General features: G+C 42.6%; 1 protein-coding gene across 12 annotated transcripts in view; it reads right to left on the reverse strand.

Moving 5' to 3' along the window:
• Positions 1-17,087, reverse strand: part of mef2aa (myocyte enhancer factor 2aa) — a 114,120-nt gene that overhangs the window by 48,128 nt on the left and 48,905 nt on the right. For all 12 annotated transcript variants that reach the window (XM_084060667.1, XM_084060676.1, XM_084060674.1 and 9 more), the window contains exon 4: positions 11,055-11,258. In XM_084060667.1, the coding sequence (XP_083916793.1) occupies positions 11,055-11,258 (204 nt within the window). The remainder of the gene's footprint in view (positions 1-11,054; positions 11,259-17,087) is intronic.

Below are 17,087 nucleotides of genomic sequence, written 5' to 3' on the forward strand. Positions count from 1 at the left end.
GGCCTGAGGTTCCGATTCTACAAAATGTCTTCTAAATCCTAACAGTTTTTTGAAAAAACGTATGTTTCTATATCAGTGGTTCTCAAGCACCCCAAAATGATATGTATTTGGCCGTGGACCCCCATCTCAAAATATTTAGTTCCAGGGACCCCCAGAAGCAAAGATTTTAGTTAAAAGTGTTCGCTTTAAAAATATATCTATTCAAAAGATTTGCACAAATGTTCACGTTTTTTCAAAAATAGCAGATCTACAAGCTCGTAGCGCGGCACTCGGTGCCGCGCTACGGGCTTGTATATCTGCTATTTTTCAATAGCCAAAGTGTAAAATAATGCTTTTTTAGCTCAAATCAAAAAGTGACACAGATGCGTTCGCGGTCTTAAAGGGTTAAGCACATTCCAATAAGAAGAAGAGCAGAGGATAGTGAAGAAAATTAAACTATGGCAATGAGGAAACGGAGGGTAAACTGGAAGAGGCAAGTGATATACTGCCGAGCTGTGCAGAGGCTATATGGTGCCAATATACTGTACTGTACCTATTGGAGGAATACATATTCAGCATGAAATGAATCTTACAGTTCATCATAAAATAGGGGGGAAATGGAATGGCACAGCAAATATGCAAAGATCAGAGCAATAGAGAAAAACATCTATAATATTATGGTACAACACAAGTGTGAAAGAAGACTTGTAGAGGAGAGCTACTCGAACAATACAAAATTGCCGCGATAGAGTGCGCTGAGGACGTACTTCAGTGAGATATTGTTTTAGTGAGGGTTTTTTTTTTTTTGGTAGGGCACACAAGCTAACTGTGAAATGTTTTAATCAGGGGACCGGTTTCTCCTTCCCCCAAACAACTTTAAAACAGGCCGGAGAGTGCAACAAACCATGCCTCCCCTTTAGCCATCTCAAAATGTCAACCAAGGTCCTCGGTATAACATCACTGGGGGAGTTTGAGCACGGGGCCGTGCGACCGGTCCACCGAGTTGAAATCTAGGCAATCCAAATGCAATGTTTTAGTGCATGTTATTATTAAAACAAATTAGTATTCTGACCCTGACTGACTCTTTCAGTCAAATCTCATTTGTTTTTTTTTTGACAAGGATGGATTTTGACACATCAGTGCAGGGTCCAAAGTGGTACGAGAAAATTATAAGGGAAGATCCTACTACAGCCTCATGTACAGTATATCTCATGTTGCTACACATTAAGCACACAGTGACTTTGTTTGTACTGATTCATGTTAACATTCATTTTAACTATACTGTCGTAGCTCACGGAAGTATTTTTTTATTTTTCTATGACATATACACTAGTCAATACACAGTGAACGTCTAAAGTAAATAAAGCAACGCATTAATCTGGAAGTGGACATTGTCTTCTGTGCAGAATCAAGCCTATACTTTATACTTGGTTGCGCATCGATCGTGCCTCCGCGGAAAAAAGGCATCTAGATCTACAAGCTAGCAACGTGTCGCACTATGCCGCGTTGTGATCTTGTAGATCGGTTATTGTCTGTGCGAGACACCAGCGTGCAACTTTAAGAGTGAATCAGGCTTTAATGCTCTCAGCAAGTTACCTAAGAGAGAGTTTTTGGAGCAGTGACATGTTCTCTCTGTGTGTGTCAGCCAGATCGTCATGTGACGACGGTCCCTCTATTATGTAGGTATGTCACAATAACACAGCACATTCTGCCTCTGATAGTCTGCAGAAAATCTAACAGGCTTGCTTTGATGTTTAGCCCATTTAGACCGGCGGGGACCGCATCTGTGTCATTTTAAGATTTCTTTGGGCTATTCAAAAATGCAGAGTGCCACGCTACGAGCTTGTAGATCTGCTATTTTTGAAAAATCGTGAAAAAATGTGTTAGCCCACAAATCTTTGAATATATATATATTTTTTAAAGCAAACATTTTAGCTCAAATCTTTGCTTCTGGGAGGATTCTACAAATGTCTTCTAAATCCTAAGAGTTTATTTTTATTTTTATTATGTTGCTATAATATCAGTGGTTCTCCAACATTTTTCATGTCAAGGACCACCCAAAAATGTTGTTCCAGGGACCCCCCCAGAAGCAAAGATTTGAAGTTAAAAATGTTCGCTTCAAAAAGTATATATATATATTCAAAGATTTGCACAAATTTTCATGATTTAAAAAAAGGAAAAAATCTACAAGCTCATAGCGCGGCACTCGGTGCCGCGCTATGAGCTTGTATATCTGCTATTTTTGAATAGCCAAAGTATACAATAATGGTTAAAGTTCCCGGCTTTAATGTGTTAGCCACTTAAACCCTCTAGTCTTAGTGAAACGGACTTGAGTTACAACTGTACTCTGACCACTTTTTCCCCATCTACACCGAATCTCTTCGCCAAAAATAGCCATCAACAAGCTTAAAACGCGTCGCAAACGCGACTCGTAATTGTAGATCTGCTATTTTTGGACGAATGCTCCCCCAAGAATATACTAGGCACGCTGGGGTTCAGTGGTTAAGGAATGTGCTTATATAAAACATTTAAATAAAAAACGACATCAACAAAGCCAAGAAACCGCCATATCCTCCATAGAGTTCTACTTGAAAGAGCCATAGTCTATATTTGCATTGGTTCAAACTTCATTCCTCGCAGGATGTTTGTTCTAACACAAATTCTGCTGACGAAGAGACGGATTTAAAATGCAAATTATGTTTTTTTTGGGGGAACATACAATTGGTTGATGTCTTACACTGTCAATTCAGGAATTTTCGGGCCTTTGGAGAAATCTATTTTGATTTCATTATTCCGAGTGCAGAATAAGCAGTTACGTGCGTTAATTCAACTATTTCTTGGTATTCATGTAGGCCATTATTAAGGCGAAGTGCATATACCTGTAGGTCGGGTTGACATAATGGTCTTTGAACTCGGTTCCCCTACAATCAAAAGTGTTCAAAAGAGAAAATTGCGACATTTTCCAATCACATTTCTCAGTGTACGTTTCCAGCATGTACTGTACTGTACATTAACCCATTAAGACCTGAGGCCGATTCTACAAAATGTCTTCTAAAACAAGTAGTTCTTTCAAGATTTTGTTGCAAAATGTTCAAAACACTCCCCCCTGTCAGGTGACAAGAAGGTTAGTTGGCTCTCGTGCATTGAAGGAGGCATGAGCTCGGCTCTGGGCTCCCTAGGCTGGCGGGGGGGAGTGTAGCGCCCAGGATCACTTAGATAATTGGCACCGGGTGAAAAAGGCTTACAAAATCGTAGGATAAAAATGAATAAATAAATAGCAGATGTACAAGCTCGCAGCGTGGCACGAAGTGACGCGCTGTGGCGCGCTGTGACGCACTGTGAGCTTGTATATCTGCTATTTTTTAATAGCCAACGCAAAAAAGAATCTAAAACGACACAGATGCTTTCCCGGTTTTGATGGATTAAAGTGAAAGGTCTTTTAGTCAAATCAAATGCCATTATCCTTTTGAGTCTAATCAAATAAAGAACCTGTTTTGATGGGTAAAGGGAAGCATTTTTGACAATCTATTCTCCTTTCACATTCTCTCTCTCGCTGCGCTGACACTTTCTCCTCTACATCCTGCACAGCCTCCATTTCCACCAACCAAGCCACCGGGAGGAGGATAATTGATCAATCATGCTAATTGAGGAGTCTGGACGGCTAGCCCACCATAGCAGATGTGCCAATTTGCATTCATTAAGAGAGAAATGAGTCTTAATCACTGTACAGGCTTTGATTGACAACATAAACACCCCCTGTCTCAAATTCCTGGTGCCTGCCCATATAGTACCTAGTCCACAGCCATTCCACTATATATATATATATATATATATATATATATATATATATATATATATGTATGTGGCGCTGTTCGTTACACAATTCACATTGCGATTGATGCCATTATATATGTTCTTTCTGTGCATAATTTTATGATCATCTGGATTACATACACCCCCACCCCCCCCTCCATCCATCCACCCACCCACCCCCCCAACTTCCTGTCTCATCTCCATCACTCAGGGCGGTGGAAATAAGGACAATAAGATAAAGAGTAAGAGAGATAGCAACAAAAATAAAAAATAAATAAACAGCTTAACCCGTTAAGACCGGGAACGCATCTGTGCGTCACTTTTAGATTTCTTTGGGCTATTCAAAAAAATAGCAGATATACAAGCTCATAGCGCGGCACCGAGTGCCGCGCTATGAGCTTGTATATCTGCTATTTTTTTGAAAAATCATGACAATTTGTGCAAATCTTTTATATACATTTTGAACTCAAATCTTTGCTTCTGGGGTCTCTGGAACAAAATATGTTTAGATGGGAGGGGTTCCGTGGACAAATACATATTATTTTGGGGGTCCTTGACATGAAAAAAGTTTGAAAACCATTGATAATATAGCAACATAAGTAAAAAATAAGTAGGATTTTAATTTATTTTTAATTTTATTTAGAAGACATTTGTACAATTCCCAGAAGCAAAGATTCGAGTTAAAAGCTTTCGCTTTTAAAGTATATATATATTCAAACTAAAGATTTGCACACATTTTCACATTAAAAAACAAAATAGCAGATCTACAAGCTCATAGCGCGGTACTCTATGAGCTTGTATATCTGCTACTTTTGAATAGCCCAAAAGAAATCTTAAAAATGACACACAGCTGCGTTCCCGGTCTAAAAGGCTTAATATGCCATGATCATATTATCACTGTGGAAATGGCTTTTGTTAAAGCCTACATGGATGGATCCACATCCCAGCAACAAGTTGATCATCGGGAAGAAAGTAGGATTCAAAGTGAAATACCGAAGAAGGCCATATACAGGGCCCTGGCATTCTGAAATGGTCAACATTTACATATCTTATTGAATGAGCGATATACAATAATATCCCCACGTGTGTGACCGCCATTTATAATGATAATGGAAACTTAGTGGGAAATAACATCATATTGTAATGCTGATTTCCGTCCGTGATCTAACCATACAGTATCTGAATGAGCTGCTTATCATAAAAACTTTACATAAACACAGAGGGAAATGATTTGTATGTCGACCAGACCGCATAAACAACGGACAGCCCTCTGGAGAGGTTGGAATTTCCCTATGAATGTCCCTAATTTGTTTACTTTCAGAGATAGTCCACGGCAAAGACAGTGGCAACAAGTCGGTCCTCTTTACAGCCACATCAAACCAGATATTTACAATGGCAAGGCACTGGAATTTGAGCAAAAGTTGCATTCCCAAATTTGGTTCAACCCCTATATACAGTACACAACACGTACTGTATCTTATGGGATTACATTTAACCCATTAAGACCTGAGGCCGCTTCTAAACATTTTCTAAATCCTAACAGTTTTTCGGGAAAAAAAATACAAAACATTTTTTTTCACGATTTTTCAAAAATAGCAGATCTACAAGCTCGTAGCGCGGCACTCGGTGCCGCGCTATGAGCTTGTAGATCTGCTATTTTTGAATAGCCAAAGACATCTAAAGTGACACAGATGCGTTCCAGGTCTTAATGGGTTAAAGTGTTGACTTCATGTCAATTTCTTGTGCATCCTAACCTAATTAATGCCGGCCCTGATATATACCTTAATCGCATTGAAAAAGCTCAAAGAGAGGACAGATAGACGCCAACCGATGCCTGTGAAGTCCACTATCAGATCTCAAGGAATCTCGGGGAGACAGTGATCTTTCTGTTGCCGAAGGAGAAACGAACGGGTGCAAGAGAAGGAGCTGACGCAAAATCTTATTACCACTGCATGGTGGATAAGGGGAGGGAGAGGACTAAACGTTATTAGATTAATCTAATGACACACAGCAGCATTTTCATTTGTGGTACCAATAGAATTCAATAAGAAACACAACAATAGCAAGTACACTGTAAATACCGGTGAGCAAGACGTCCCCGTTTTCGCCGGGATTGTCCCCGATTTCAAGCCGGGGGGTGTCCCGAGTCCCGACAAATACTGTATCTTTGAAACACATGTCAACGATGTTCAACAATTCTCTTCCAAATTGTCCCGGTTTTCAGCCGATTTTAACAGTTGTTTTGAGCACTTACACTGACGTTTGTCATGTTCCGTTCAGTTGAAATGTGTAGTCACCAGGTAAAATAACAATAATTGGCCCCATCCTGATGAAAGTGCCGGGAGAACATTTAAAAAAAATAACCAAAAAAATAACAATATCAGATCTACAAGCTCACAATGTGTCGCAATGTATTTTTTTCCTTTTATATAAGATCTTGAGAAACAGTGCTGTGATTGAGAATGGCTATAAATGTATTTCAGTGAGGAAAAACAGACTCAGATTACACACTGAGATGAATACAATTCAGACAGATTTCATGCAACAGTTCACCTGTCACCAGGGGTACTGCCGAGGTTAATTCCACCACAAACATGCACACATGGACACGCATGTGCACACGCACACGCACACGCACACACACACGCACACACACACACACACACACACAAACTGATTTTACAGTTCTGCTTTGGACTGCGAGCCAAGTTTGAGACAGAGTCCATAGCCTTCCACTGGGTTATCAAACTGCGGCCCAGGCATGCGTCCATCTGTGGAAAACATGGGCAGTGTTCTCCGACACACTGCATGGCCCAGGCCCTTTATCTTACAGATGGTACTACTAAGCAGGAATGTGACCTTTGATTTGGCTTTCTCACATGAGAATGAGAACGTATGCTGCCTGATGAAAATTGGGGAAAGGGATTTGCTCGGTCTTCTCCCATGCCAGGCAAATGAGCACATGATTATTTGTGTGGCAATCATTGGTTTAATGCAATTTAGAAATTTAGATAAGTGTCCAGGGTAAGTGTCCTCATGTGAGGCCCATTTTACCAGACAGAAAAAGGAGAGGAGGCGGGGTTTGGGGATCTACCCCATCACTCCCTGTGTCAGGCCTCCACATTTATTTATTTACAGTACAAGGGCCTCTATCTAAGCGGAGGGAGGACAGAATTTCATTCAATCATCTAACCGATAATGGCACTTCCACACAAATTTGATAAAGGCTCATTGACAAAGACAGTCAAGCGAGACATTAAAAAAGGAACTAAAAGACAATTTATGTCCACTACTAAAAAACATGAAAATAGATCAGCAAAAATAGATCCATCAATGGAGCGTCACCCATTTTTGGATACTGAAATCGAGGGGGCCACGCCTTTAATGGGACAACTTAAAAGACAACATCATTACGAGGCTTAACCCATTAAGACCTGAGGTTTCCGATTCTACAAAATGTCTTCTCAATCCTAACAGTTTTTTGAAAAAAACTCACGTTACTCATGTCAGTGGTTCTCAAACTTTTTCATGTCAAGGACCCCCGAAATGTATATGTATTTGGCCGCCGACCCCCATCTCTAAATATTTTGTTCCAGGGACCCCCAGAAGCTAAGATTTGAGTTACAAATGTTCACTTTAAAACGATATATATTCAAAGATTTGCAAAAATGTTCTCGATTTTCCAAAAAATAGCCGATCTACAAGCTCGTAGCGCGGCACTCGGTGCCGCGCTACGAGCTTGTAGATCTGCTATTTTTGAATAGCCCAAAGTGTAAAATAATGTTTTTTTTAGCTCAAATCAAAAAATGACACAGATGCGTTCCAGGTCTTAACGGCTTAATGAAATAAACCCACATCTAAACCGAGCTCTTTTCACTAGCCCAGCAAACGTTGGGCTCTCGCGCTGCTCCACTGCCAGCAACAAGAGTGAATAGCATGGTTATGAGTCACGTTATGTATCGGAGAGGAGCCCGGGCCAGGCCCGCTTACTTCTGCTCTGCTTCTCCACTTCTGAACCCTGACCACATAGCCAGCAGGCCGATGGGGGGGGGGGGATTTGCAGCGCGTATATCTGTGCACAGATGCTGGCCGAGTGAGCAGGGACAACACTACATTGTTCTCGCCTTTGCGTAGCTATACAGCACAGGACTAGCCTCCTTGAGAGAGAGAGGAGTAGCCGGGGGGTGGGGGGGGGTAGTAAGTGGGAGATGAACAGATCTACTAACAGTTCAGTCCTCCTCCACTTCTGTTGGCAAGCGGACCACTCGTGCTCTTTATATGGGCGCAGCAGACTGTTATTTACTTTGCACGTGCCCAGTTACGGAACATTTGCAAACATTAACCCATTAAGACCTGGAACGCATCTGTGTCGTTTTTTTTTTAATAGACATTTCTTTTGGCTATTAAAAAATAGCAGATCTACAAGCTCGTAGCGCGGCACCGAGTGCCGCGCTATGAGCTTGTAGATCTGCTATTTTTGAAAAATCGTGAAAGTTTGTGCAAATCTTTGAATATATTCTATGTTTTTAAAGCAAACGTTTTTAACTGAAATCTTTGCTTCTGGGGATTCTACAAATGTCTTAACTAAATCCTAACAGTTTTTGAAAAAACGTATGTTGCTACAATATCAGTGGTTCTCAAACCTTTTTCATGTCAAGGACCCCCGAAATGATATGTATTTGGCCGCGGACCCCCATCTCAAAATATGTTGTTCCAGGGACCCCCCAGAAGCAAAGATTTGAGTTAAAAATGGATATATATATTCAAAGATTTGCACACATTTTCATGATTTTTCAAAAAATAGCAGATCTACAAGCTCATAGCGCGGCACTCGGTGCCGCGCTATGAGCTTGTATATCTGCTATTTTTGAATAGCCAAAGAAATCTAAAAATGGCACACTGGTGCGTTCCCGGTCTTAATGGGTTAAAGCAACATCAACGGAACTCAAGTGAGGTACCACAGGCTGAAGAAGACCATGGGAATGAGCTAACTCAACGGATATAGTAAATAATCCAAGCTGTATTCCTCCGCTAAAGCCTCGGTTATGATAGGATAGGCTTCCACGAATCACAACAAAAACAAACGGGGGGGTCATTGTTACATAAGAGTAAGAGTGCATCTTACTGTATGTATTTTTAATGCCGGTGAGCCCCAGCTTTGCTCAAGGGGGCCCCTGATGGAGAGAATTGACTATATGGGACTATAGTGGATGCCAGAGCTCTCTTTTTGCAAGCTCTGCCAAGCAGGTAATTCACAAGCAGCAGTAAGCATGAATAAATGATGGCGGGCCACAGCTGACTCCTTTATACTGCTTGTAATTTTAGTCGTTCCTCAGAGTGAATAAGACTTCTTCTCCAAAAAACCCAAGATTCTTGGAATGTTTCAATTTCATTTTCATTTAATGTCTCTCTGTGGGGGGGGGGGGAGGGGGGGGGGGCAGCAATAATAACAAGGTATGTTTCTGTAAACATGTGCCAGTAAAAACACTTGAGGTATTATGACGCAGTGGTGCAGAAATCTTGGGAAAAGTCGGCATTGTCCTAATGAAAACACCTCAGTCAAAACATGAAACACTAGAGCCCAGTCTGTGTGTACTTTAAACACCGGCTTCAAAAAGCAAATAGGACACTTTTATTGTTGGTATCATTATTTTCTTGACTAGGCATAAATGTGTTTGCTTTTCATTCAGCCAGAGCGAAAGAACTCTTGCTTTTGCGGGAGCAGGTCCCGAATAGGCTGAGAAACCACAAAGTGCGTCAAATCCAACGCCATTCTGGATCGGGGGATTTGGTACGTATCCTCAATCATCCCCCCGTTTTACTTTTTTTCATTGACGCTCGTTTGCTGACAGCTTCCTTGTCTGGCAAAACAGTCGTCTTATTCTCCGCTCGCGCTGGGGCATGCAATGCAGCGACGAGACAGTCGGTGGGCTGCCAGGAAGACCAAGTGCCGCGTGGAGAGCTCTCAGGGGATTTCAACAAACACTTCACAGGAATATTTCCAAGTATGTTCTACTACAAACCATTACAGTAATAGGCCGAGCTAATTGTCTGTCTTGAGCAATGGTTGCTGCAGGGCTCCCGAGGGGACTGAGCCACGCAGGTACAATATCAGCGGGAAACAGGGTCGCTGGTGAGGCAAGCTACTGTGTGTGTATAGCACAGGCCTGCACAGAGATAGGTTTTCTATGGCAGTTGCTGGACTCAAGAGGAGCTGAACTTATCAAGAGAACGCAGACCTCCTGTCCCCCCTATCTGAAGGGTGACTAGGAGGAAACTGTTATACTCTCCACTTTCAGACTTGTCTAAAACGTTGCCCTTGCTGTGTGTGTGTGTGTGTGTGTGTGTGCGTGTGTGTGTGTGTGTGTGTGTGTGTGTAGCACAACAAAAGGTCTGTGTGTGGCTATCGGTTGGCCTCCCCGCTGCACATGTTTTTTTCCACTCCGCTAGCTCCGACGCCAATGTCATACTGTACTCCAAAACATATTCCTAGTGATTAATTTGGCCTAAATAAGAACACAGGGTTTGTGCTTTTTCCTCTAGTAATGTGCCGATTGAGAATAGGAAATATATATACAGTGAGGGGGAAATGGATGGCGTGTCAGAATAAACGCAGAGCTGAGTGTTAACCCGTTTAGACAGGGAAAAAAACTTTTTTTTTGATTTCTTTGGGGCCATCAAAAAAATAGCAGATATACAAGCTCATAGTGCGGCACCGAGTGCCGCGCTATGAGCTTGTAGATCTGCTATTTTTGAAAAATCCTGAACATTTGTGCAAATCTTTGAATATATATATTTTTACATTTTTAACTCAAATCTTTGCTTCTGGTGGATTCTACAAAATGTCTTCTAAATCCTAACAGTTTTTTGAAAAAACGTATGTTTCTATATCAGTGGTTCTCAAAGTTTTTCATGTCAAGGACCCCCAGAATTATATGTATTTGGCCACGGACCCCCATCTCAAAATATGTTGTGCCAGGGACCCCCCAGAAGCAAAGATTTGAGTCAAAAATGTTCCCTTTAAAAAAGAATATATTCAAATATTTTCAAAAATTTTCACGATTTTTCAAAAAATAGCAGATCTACGAGCTCGTAACGCGGCACTCGGTGCCGCGGTATGAGCTTGTATATCTGCTATTTTTGAATAGCCAAAGTATAAAATAATAAAGTGACACAGATGCGTTCCCGGTCTGAACGGGTTAAGCTAGATTTCACCAAGTTTCCTCACCCCAGTAAAAAGTAAGAAAGTGAAGCTGACTCACCTCCACAATGTCAGAGTTGGTTCTGCTCTCGTGGGGCTCGTTGTACTCTGTGTATTTCAGTAACACTTTGTCCATGTCTGTGCTGGCATACTGGAACAGTTTGTTAGAGCTGTTGAAAATGATGAGGGCTATCTCACAGTCACACAGAACGCTGAGCTCATAAGCCTTCTTCATCAGGCCAAACTTCCTCTTCGTGAAGGTAACCTGGTGGGGCACACAGATTTAAACAGAGCACATCTATTAACAAGAGGGAAACAAACAAAAACATGTTGAAAAGCCTCATAATTCCACAAAGCAAGAGATAACAGCATGCTCTCCCACACAAAGGCTACATTGTTTAGTCGTTGTGTATATATGTACTATATGTAAAGATTATTATCACCCGGGCATTTGTCATCATTGCCCAAAGGTTTGTTACTGAGGGCTACGGTAAATGTGATCATTTGTTTATCACATACCATACATACCATACATAACCCCTCATTTAGTCATATTTAACCCATTAAAGGACGTCTTCACCCATTTTCAACCTACAGTATCTTCAGGTCTTCACTAATGCTCCAGATAAAATTGTGATTTTTTTTCTCTACTCAGTCTGTGGAGACTTCAGAAACCCGTCTACCAGTTTTCCTTCAATATTTCAACTTTTTGTATTAACGCGAGAACAACGGCTTCCAATATAGCATGCTAACTTTCCAGGAACAGAAAGCCTGTAGTTTCTATTAGCTTGGGTTCCATATCGATGATGTCACTGGTAGACAGGGTTTCTGAACTGTCCACAGCCCCTCCTCTGAGATACAGACTGAGTAGACTAAAACGGTGCCATGTTATGATGAGCATTAGTGAGGACCATTTTATATCAAGACAGGTTGAAAATGGGTGAAGTCGTCCTTTAACTCTTATACCGCCAAAAACGTTTATAAACGTTTTTTTTTAATCAAAAACAAAATAAAAACATTTCTAAAATGATTCTTTATTTTTTTTTGTTTATTCGTTTTTCTGTTCTTCACACAGAACCAGGAGATAACATTTTCCAAAAAGTTGCTGCTCCATTCACTTCAATGTTAAAAAATAAACAGAGAAAAAAATAACACGTTTCCTATGTTTTACCTGGAAACATGCTGGCAGAGGTGGCAAACTATTTTTGAAAACCCCTGAACAGTTTAAGAGTGTTTTCCCACACAAAAATAGCAGATGTACAAGCCCTCAGCGCGGCACGAAGTGACGCGCTGCGAGCTTGTATATCTGCTATTTTTTGAATGGCCAAACGCATTGCATTTGATCAACGCAACAACCGTGGCAACTGTTTGACGTGCTAAGGTCCTCCTGCATCGAGGTCAGTCAAGGTGGCAGTTCAGCACACGGAGGCACTTTAGAGCGCACTGATTGGTCAGCTAGCTGCCATGCTTACAGCCCTAGGGCTGATAACAGTTATCACTCTCTCGCTCTTATCACTCCCCTCTTCACCAGGGAAAATAAAGGCTGAGAGGGTATGTGATAAATGAAATAAAAATCATTTCAACCAGAGTAAATACTGATTATAACTAGTTTTAACCCATTTAGACCTGGAACGCATCTGTGTCACTTTTTCATTTGAGCAAAAAAAAGGAATTATTTTACACTTTGGCTATTCAAAAATAGCAGATCTACAAGCTCATAGCGCGGCACCGAGTGCCGCGCTACGAGCTTGTAGATCTGCTATTTTTGAAAAATCGTGAAAATGTGTGCAAATCTTTGAATATATATATTCTTTTAAAGCAAACATTAACTCAAATCTTTGCTTCTGGGGGGTCCCTGGAACAAAATATTTTGAGATGGGGGGTCGGCGGCCAAATACATATACATTTTGGGGGTCCTTGACATGAAAAAGTTTGAGCACCACTGATATAGAAACATATGTTTTTTTCAGAATACTGCTGGGATTAAGAGGACATTTGTAGAATCGGCTTCAGGTCTTAATGGATTAATAGCTGTTCATCCAATACAATAAAGTAACAAATAACATCATTGGCAAGAGAACAGCGTTCCCGTACAGTTAGACAAGGTGAGGGACGACAACACGGGCGTTTTGCCTTGAGCGGTGTTGACGCAAGAGAGCACAGCGCGCACCTCTAAAATATCTGCCTTGTTATCAGGGCCGGAGGTCAGGGTTAGGCAGCGCAGGTTCAACCAAGCTGAGTCAGAGCTTTGGCAAAACTACAGGGGTCCGTCCGTCCATATACACAGTACATTACTTTAGCCCCCGACCCCCCCCCCCCCCCCCATGTTACAGAAAGCCACCGCTGTAGCAGCAGCGCGGCACGAGCGTTTTTGTAACACGAGCCCTCAGATGGGAGCTCAGGTCATACATCACTCCGCCCGGTAACCCAACCCGCCTCTCTCCGCACAGTGACTTTATGTCCTGCGTCTCTGCTAGCTCTGTACTCTGTGGCCGCCCTCGGCCCCACCATACACAGGTCATTATGTTACACTACTGCTTACTCCCCTTTTTTTTTCAAACTAACCCATTGAGACCTGAAGCCGATTCTACATGTCTCCTAAATCTTAACGGTTTTCTGAAAAACCTATGTTTCTATATCAGTGGTGCTCAATCTTTTTCATGTCAAAGACCCCCATAATTATATGTATTTGGCCGCGGACCCCCATCAAAATATTTTGTTCCAGGGACCCCCCCCAGAAGCAAAGATTTGAGTTAAAAATGTTCGCTTTCAAAATATATATATTCAAAGATTTGCACACATTTTCAAAAATAGCAGATCTACAAGCTCGTAGCGCGGCACTCGGTGCCGCGCTATGAGCTTGTATATCTGCTATTTTTGAATAGCCTAAAGCGTAAAATAATGCTTTTTAGCTCAAATCTTAAAATGACACAGTTCCAGGTCTTAATGGGTTAAAAAACATCATTCACATGTAAAAGGGATAAACAGGAATGCATGCGGACATTCTTTCCTTGGTCTGGTAATTGGTATATTTGGTATATATACATTTCCAGGCGAAATGTATTTGGAGAATGTGGGAATGTGTATATTTGAAACCTGTGCCTCAATATTTTTGTGATTTTTCCCCCCTTCCCCCCACTAAGATAACTCTGTGTAGGTAGAGTGTACGGTATACAATGGCAGTATTGAATTTTGTAGTGAAAGCTGTGCGTATAGGGACATGGTCGAGCGTGTGCGCGTGTGTGTGTGTGTGCGTGCGCGTGTGTGTGTACGCGGTATATACGTGCACGCTCCGCCGTCTCCTCCGCCAATTTCACTGACCTACTAAAGGGAGGAGTTGAGCAGATGAGCTGGCTTTGTTCAACTTTAATTGGTCACAGCTTGCGGCTACCCTCATTTAAACTGGCATAATGCAGCATAATCCTAAGAGTTGTATAGTGTCTGTGTAACCACTCAAGCAGAGGGGTCACTCCAACTGTGCGAAGTGAATTTTTCCGAATCTTCCACACACTACAGGTAATTACACAGACCCCATTATTCCTTGCTGCACGAGATGCACGGGAGCCTGTTTCTTGTGTCATTTTTCCGTCGACTAGCACCCCCCCCCCCCACCCCCCATGTCAGGTGAGCTCACATGACGAGCCGGAGACTGAATGACATTTTGTGAAATGACACAGATTAAAAGCAGGAGCGCTAAGTCTAATAACATGTTCCCTTGCAAATCCCTGACACATAAAGCCCTCGGCGTGAGTGTGTGTGGCTGGATGGAGGAGGAAAAAAAGGCACTTGTGTGTGGTTTTGTGCATGTCATCCTGAACATGCTGCTGTGAGGGTAGGATCGCCGCACGGAAGGAGATACCGGAACAAATCTACAGACCGTAGTAGAGGACTACGTCTCGACTCGGTTCTTGTCGTTAGAACCTGGTACCTCCCGGACGGTTCACCTATACAGGTTTTTTTTTACCAGCTGCCCCGATTCACTTGTTCGTTCGCTCTACGCGCGCGCGTGTTTGTTTGTTTGCTTAGCCATCTGGAAAAAAGTAGGCCCTGGGATGTCACGGCCCGGGGAAATGATTAACAAATTGTATGCTCTTTAGCAGATGAGCATGACTGCTAAGCCACAGAGATGTCACCTTTTTGCGGGCAGGAAGCCCGCAGGGTGGGGCCGGGCGCTCGCTGAGTGAGGACTTTTGTTCCACCTGGGTGCGTGGCAGAGTGCTGAGCGGTGAGGCTGCTGACCCAGGCAACCGCTTCATTTCATTCTCCTAGCTCTCTGGCCTATAGCACCGCCATGCACCCCCCCCACCCCCCCCCCCCCCACCACCCCAAAACCCAGACACAGCAGCAACCCCAGACTCAGCGCTGCCTTTAGCCCATTAAGACCTGGAACGCATCTGTGTCATTTTTTTTATTAGAGCTTAAAAAAAGCATTATTTTACACTTTGGCTATTCAAAAATCGTGAAAATGTGTGCAAATCTTTTTGTTTTAAAGCGAACATTTGTAACTCAAATCTTTGCTTCTGGGGGGTCCCTGGAACAAAACATTTTGAGATGGGGAGCGGCGGCCAAATACATTACATTTTGGGGGTCCTTGACATGACAAAGCTTGAGCACCACTGATATAGAAACATACGTTTTTTGAGTGGTGCCAGCCACTCCTACGCTTGACCGTGTGTGTGGGTCCGTCCGTCCGTCCGTCGGTCCGTTTGAGCATGGCCTCAACAGCTGCAGCTGATTGCAACACCAGGATGCAACCAGTTACACTAATTCAAAGGCACCACTCTCTTCACACTGGATGTGATTTTTCCGAATACTGTTGGGATTTAGGAGACATTTTGTAGAATTGGAACCTCAGGCCTCAGTGGGTTAAAAAGGTAAGGTGCGCATGCTCGACGGTGCGCTCATCTCTGACATGGGACGGACATGGCTTGTTCTGCCCCGAACAGCGCGAACAGATCTCCTTTTGGCACGCGAGACGTACAGTAGTAGAGCGGCTTTCTCTCTCCCTCGGTTTAGGTAGGGCCGCTCGGCACGCCACCACCACAAGCTCAACATCTTTACAGTCAGACATGTGGACATTTTTTGGTCGTCTCCCCCCCACCCACAACCCCACCCCACCCAGCCACCCCACCCGGCGCCCCACCACCCCCCCATGTTCTCTGGGGGTGACTCGGTGAGACGCTGGAAACCACAGACATCCTTGAGGTCATGTGGGAGGAGGTTTGAGTGCGCCTACGGGCTCAAACCACGTCGAAAAAAAGAGGCCCCACAGAGTACGAAGGGGAGGCTGTACTTACACGAGAATGTTATCATTATGTACATCTAGTGCCCTTACTAATTCATGTAATTCACGGCAACAGCTTAAGCATCAGTCGTAAAGCTTGGCATTACACTGCCAGACAAGTGCATATTACGACGGTTGCACTTCCACCGTGTGAGACGCTGCGACTGTCATTAGGGCCGAGAAGACAAAACAAAACATCAAAATCCTAAAAAAAAAAAAACTTTCCATAAATTGGAACGGGTCCCGACTTTCTCGAAGACTTTTTGAGAAGGTCACGCAATCACGGCCCAGAACCCAGTGATTATACTTGGTGTTTCTTTTATAGTCCGTGCCAGGCTAGAAAACTCTGACCTTTTCCAGAGGCACTCTGGTGTTGTGTGGAGATGTTAATTTTGTTCTGTACTTTTTGACATGTAACCAGCCTCTCTTCCTGAGTGCCTGACCATCATCACCTTCTCTTCAGAGATCAGCTATTCGTTTCGGCGCGCGTTTCATATTTTTGAGTGAGTTCTTTTTTGGACGACTATATCGTAACGAGGCACTTTGTCTGTGTGTGCTGTATACTCTACCACTTGTTATTTCCAGATATGCAACTTCCTTTGTTTTCCGTGCTAAAATAAATGTTGCCAAGGGAAGTTTTACAATATATAATCACATATGTTATAATGTACTGCTACTACTACTACTACTCACTTGCATTCTGTGTTGAAATAAAGATCTGTTTTGCACGGGAGATTTTAAAAATATATAATCACATGTGCTATAATAAACTACCGCTACTTACTTTTCTCGTCTTCTGTGTTGAAATTA

This window comes from Gymnoscopelus microlampas (genome assembly GCF_963454915.1).
Source record: "Gymnoscopelus microlampas genome assembly, chromosome: 6".
In the NCBI taxonomy this organism is placed as follows: Eukaryota; Metazoa; Chordata; class Actinopteri; order Myctophiformes; family Myctophidae; genus Gymnoscopelus; species Gymnoscopelus microlampas.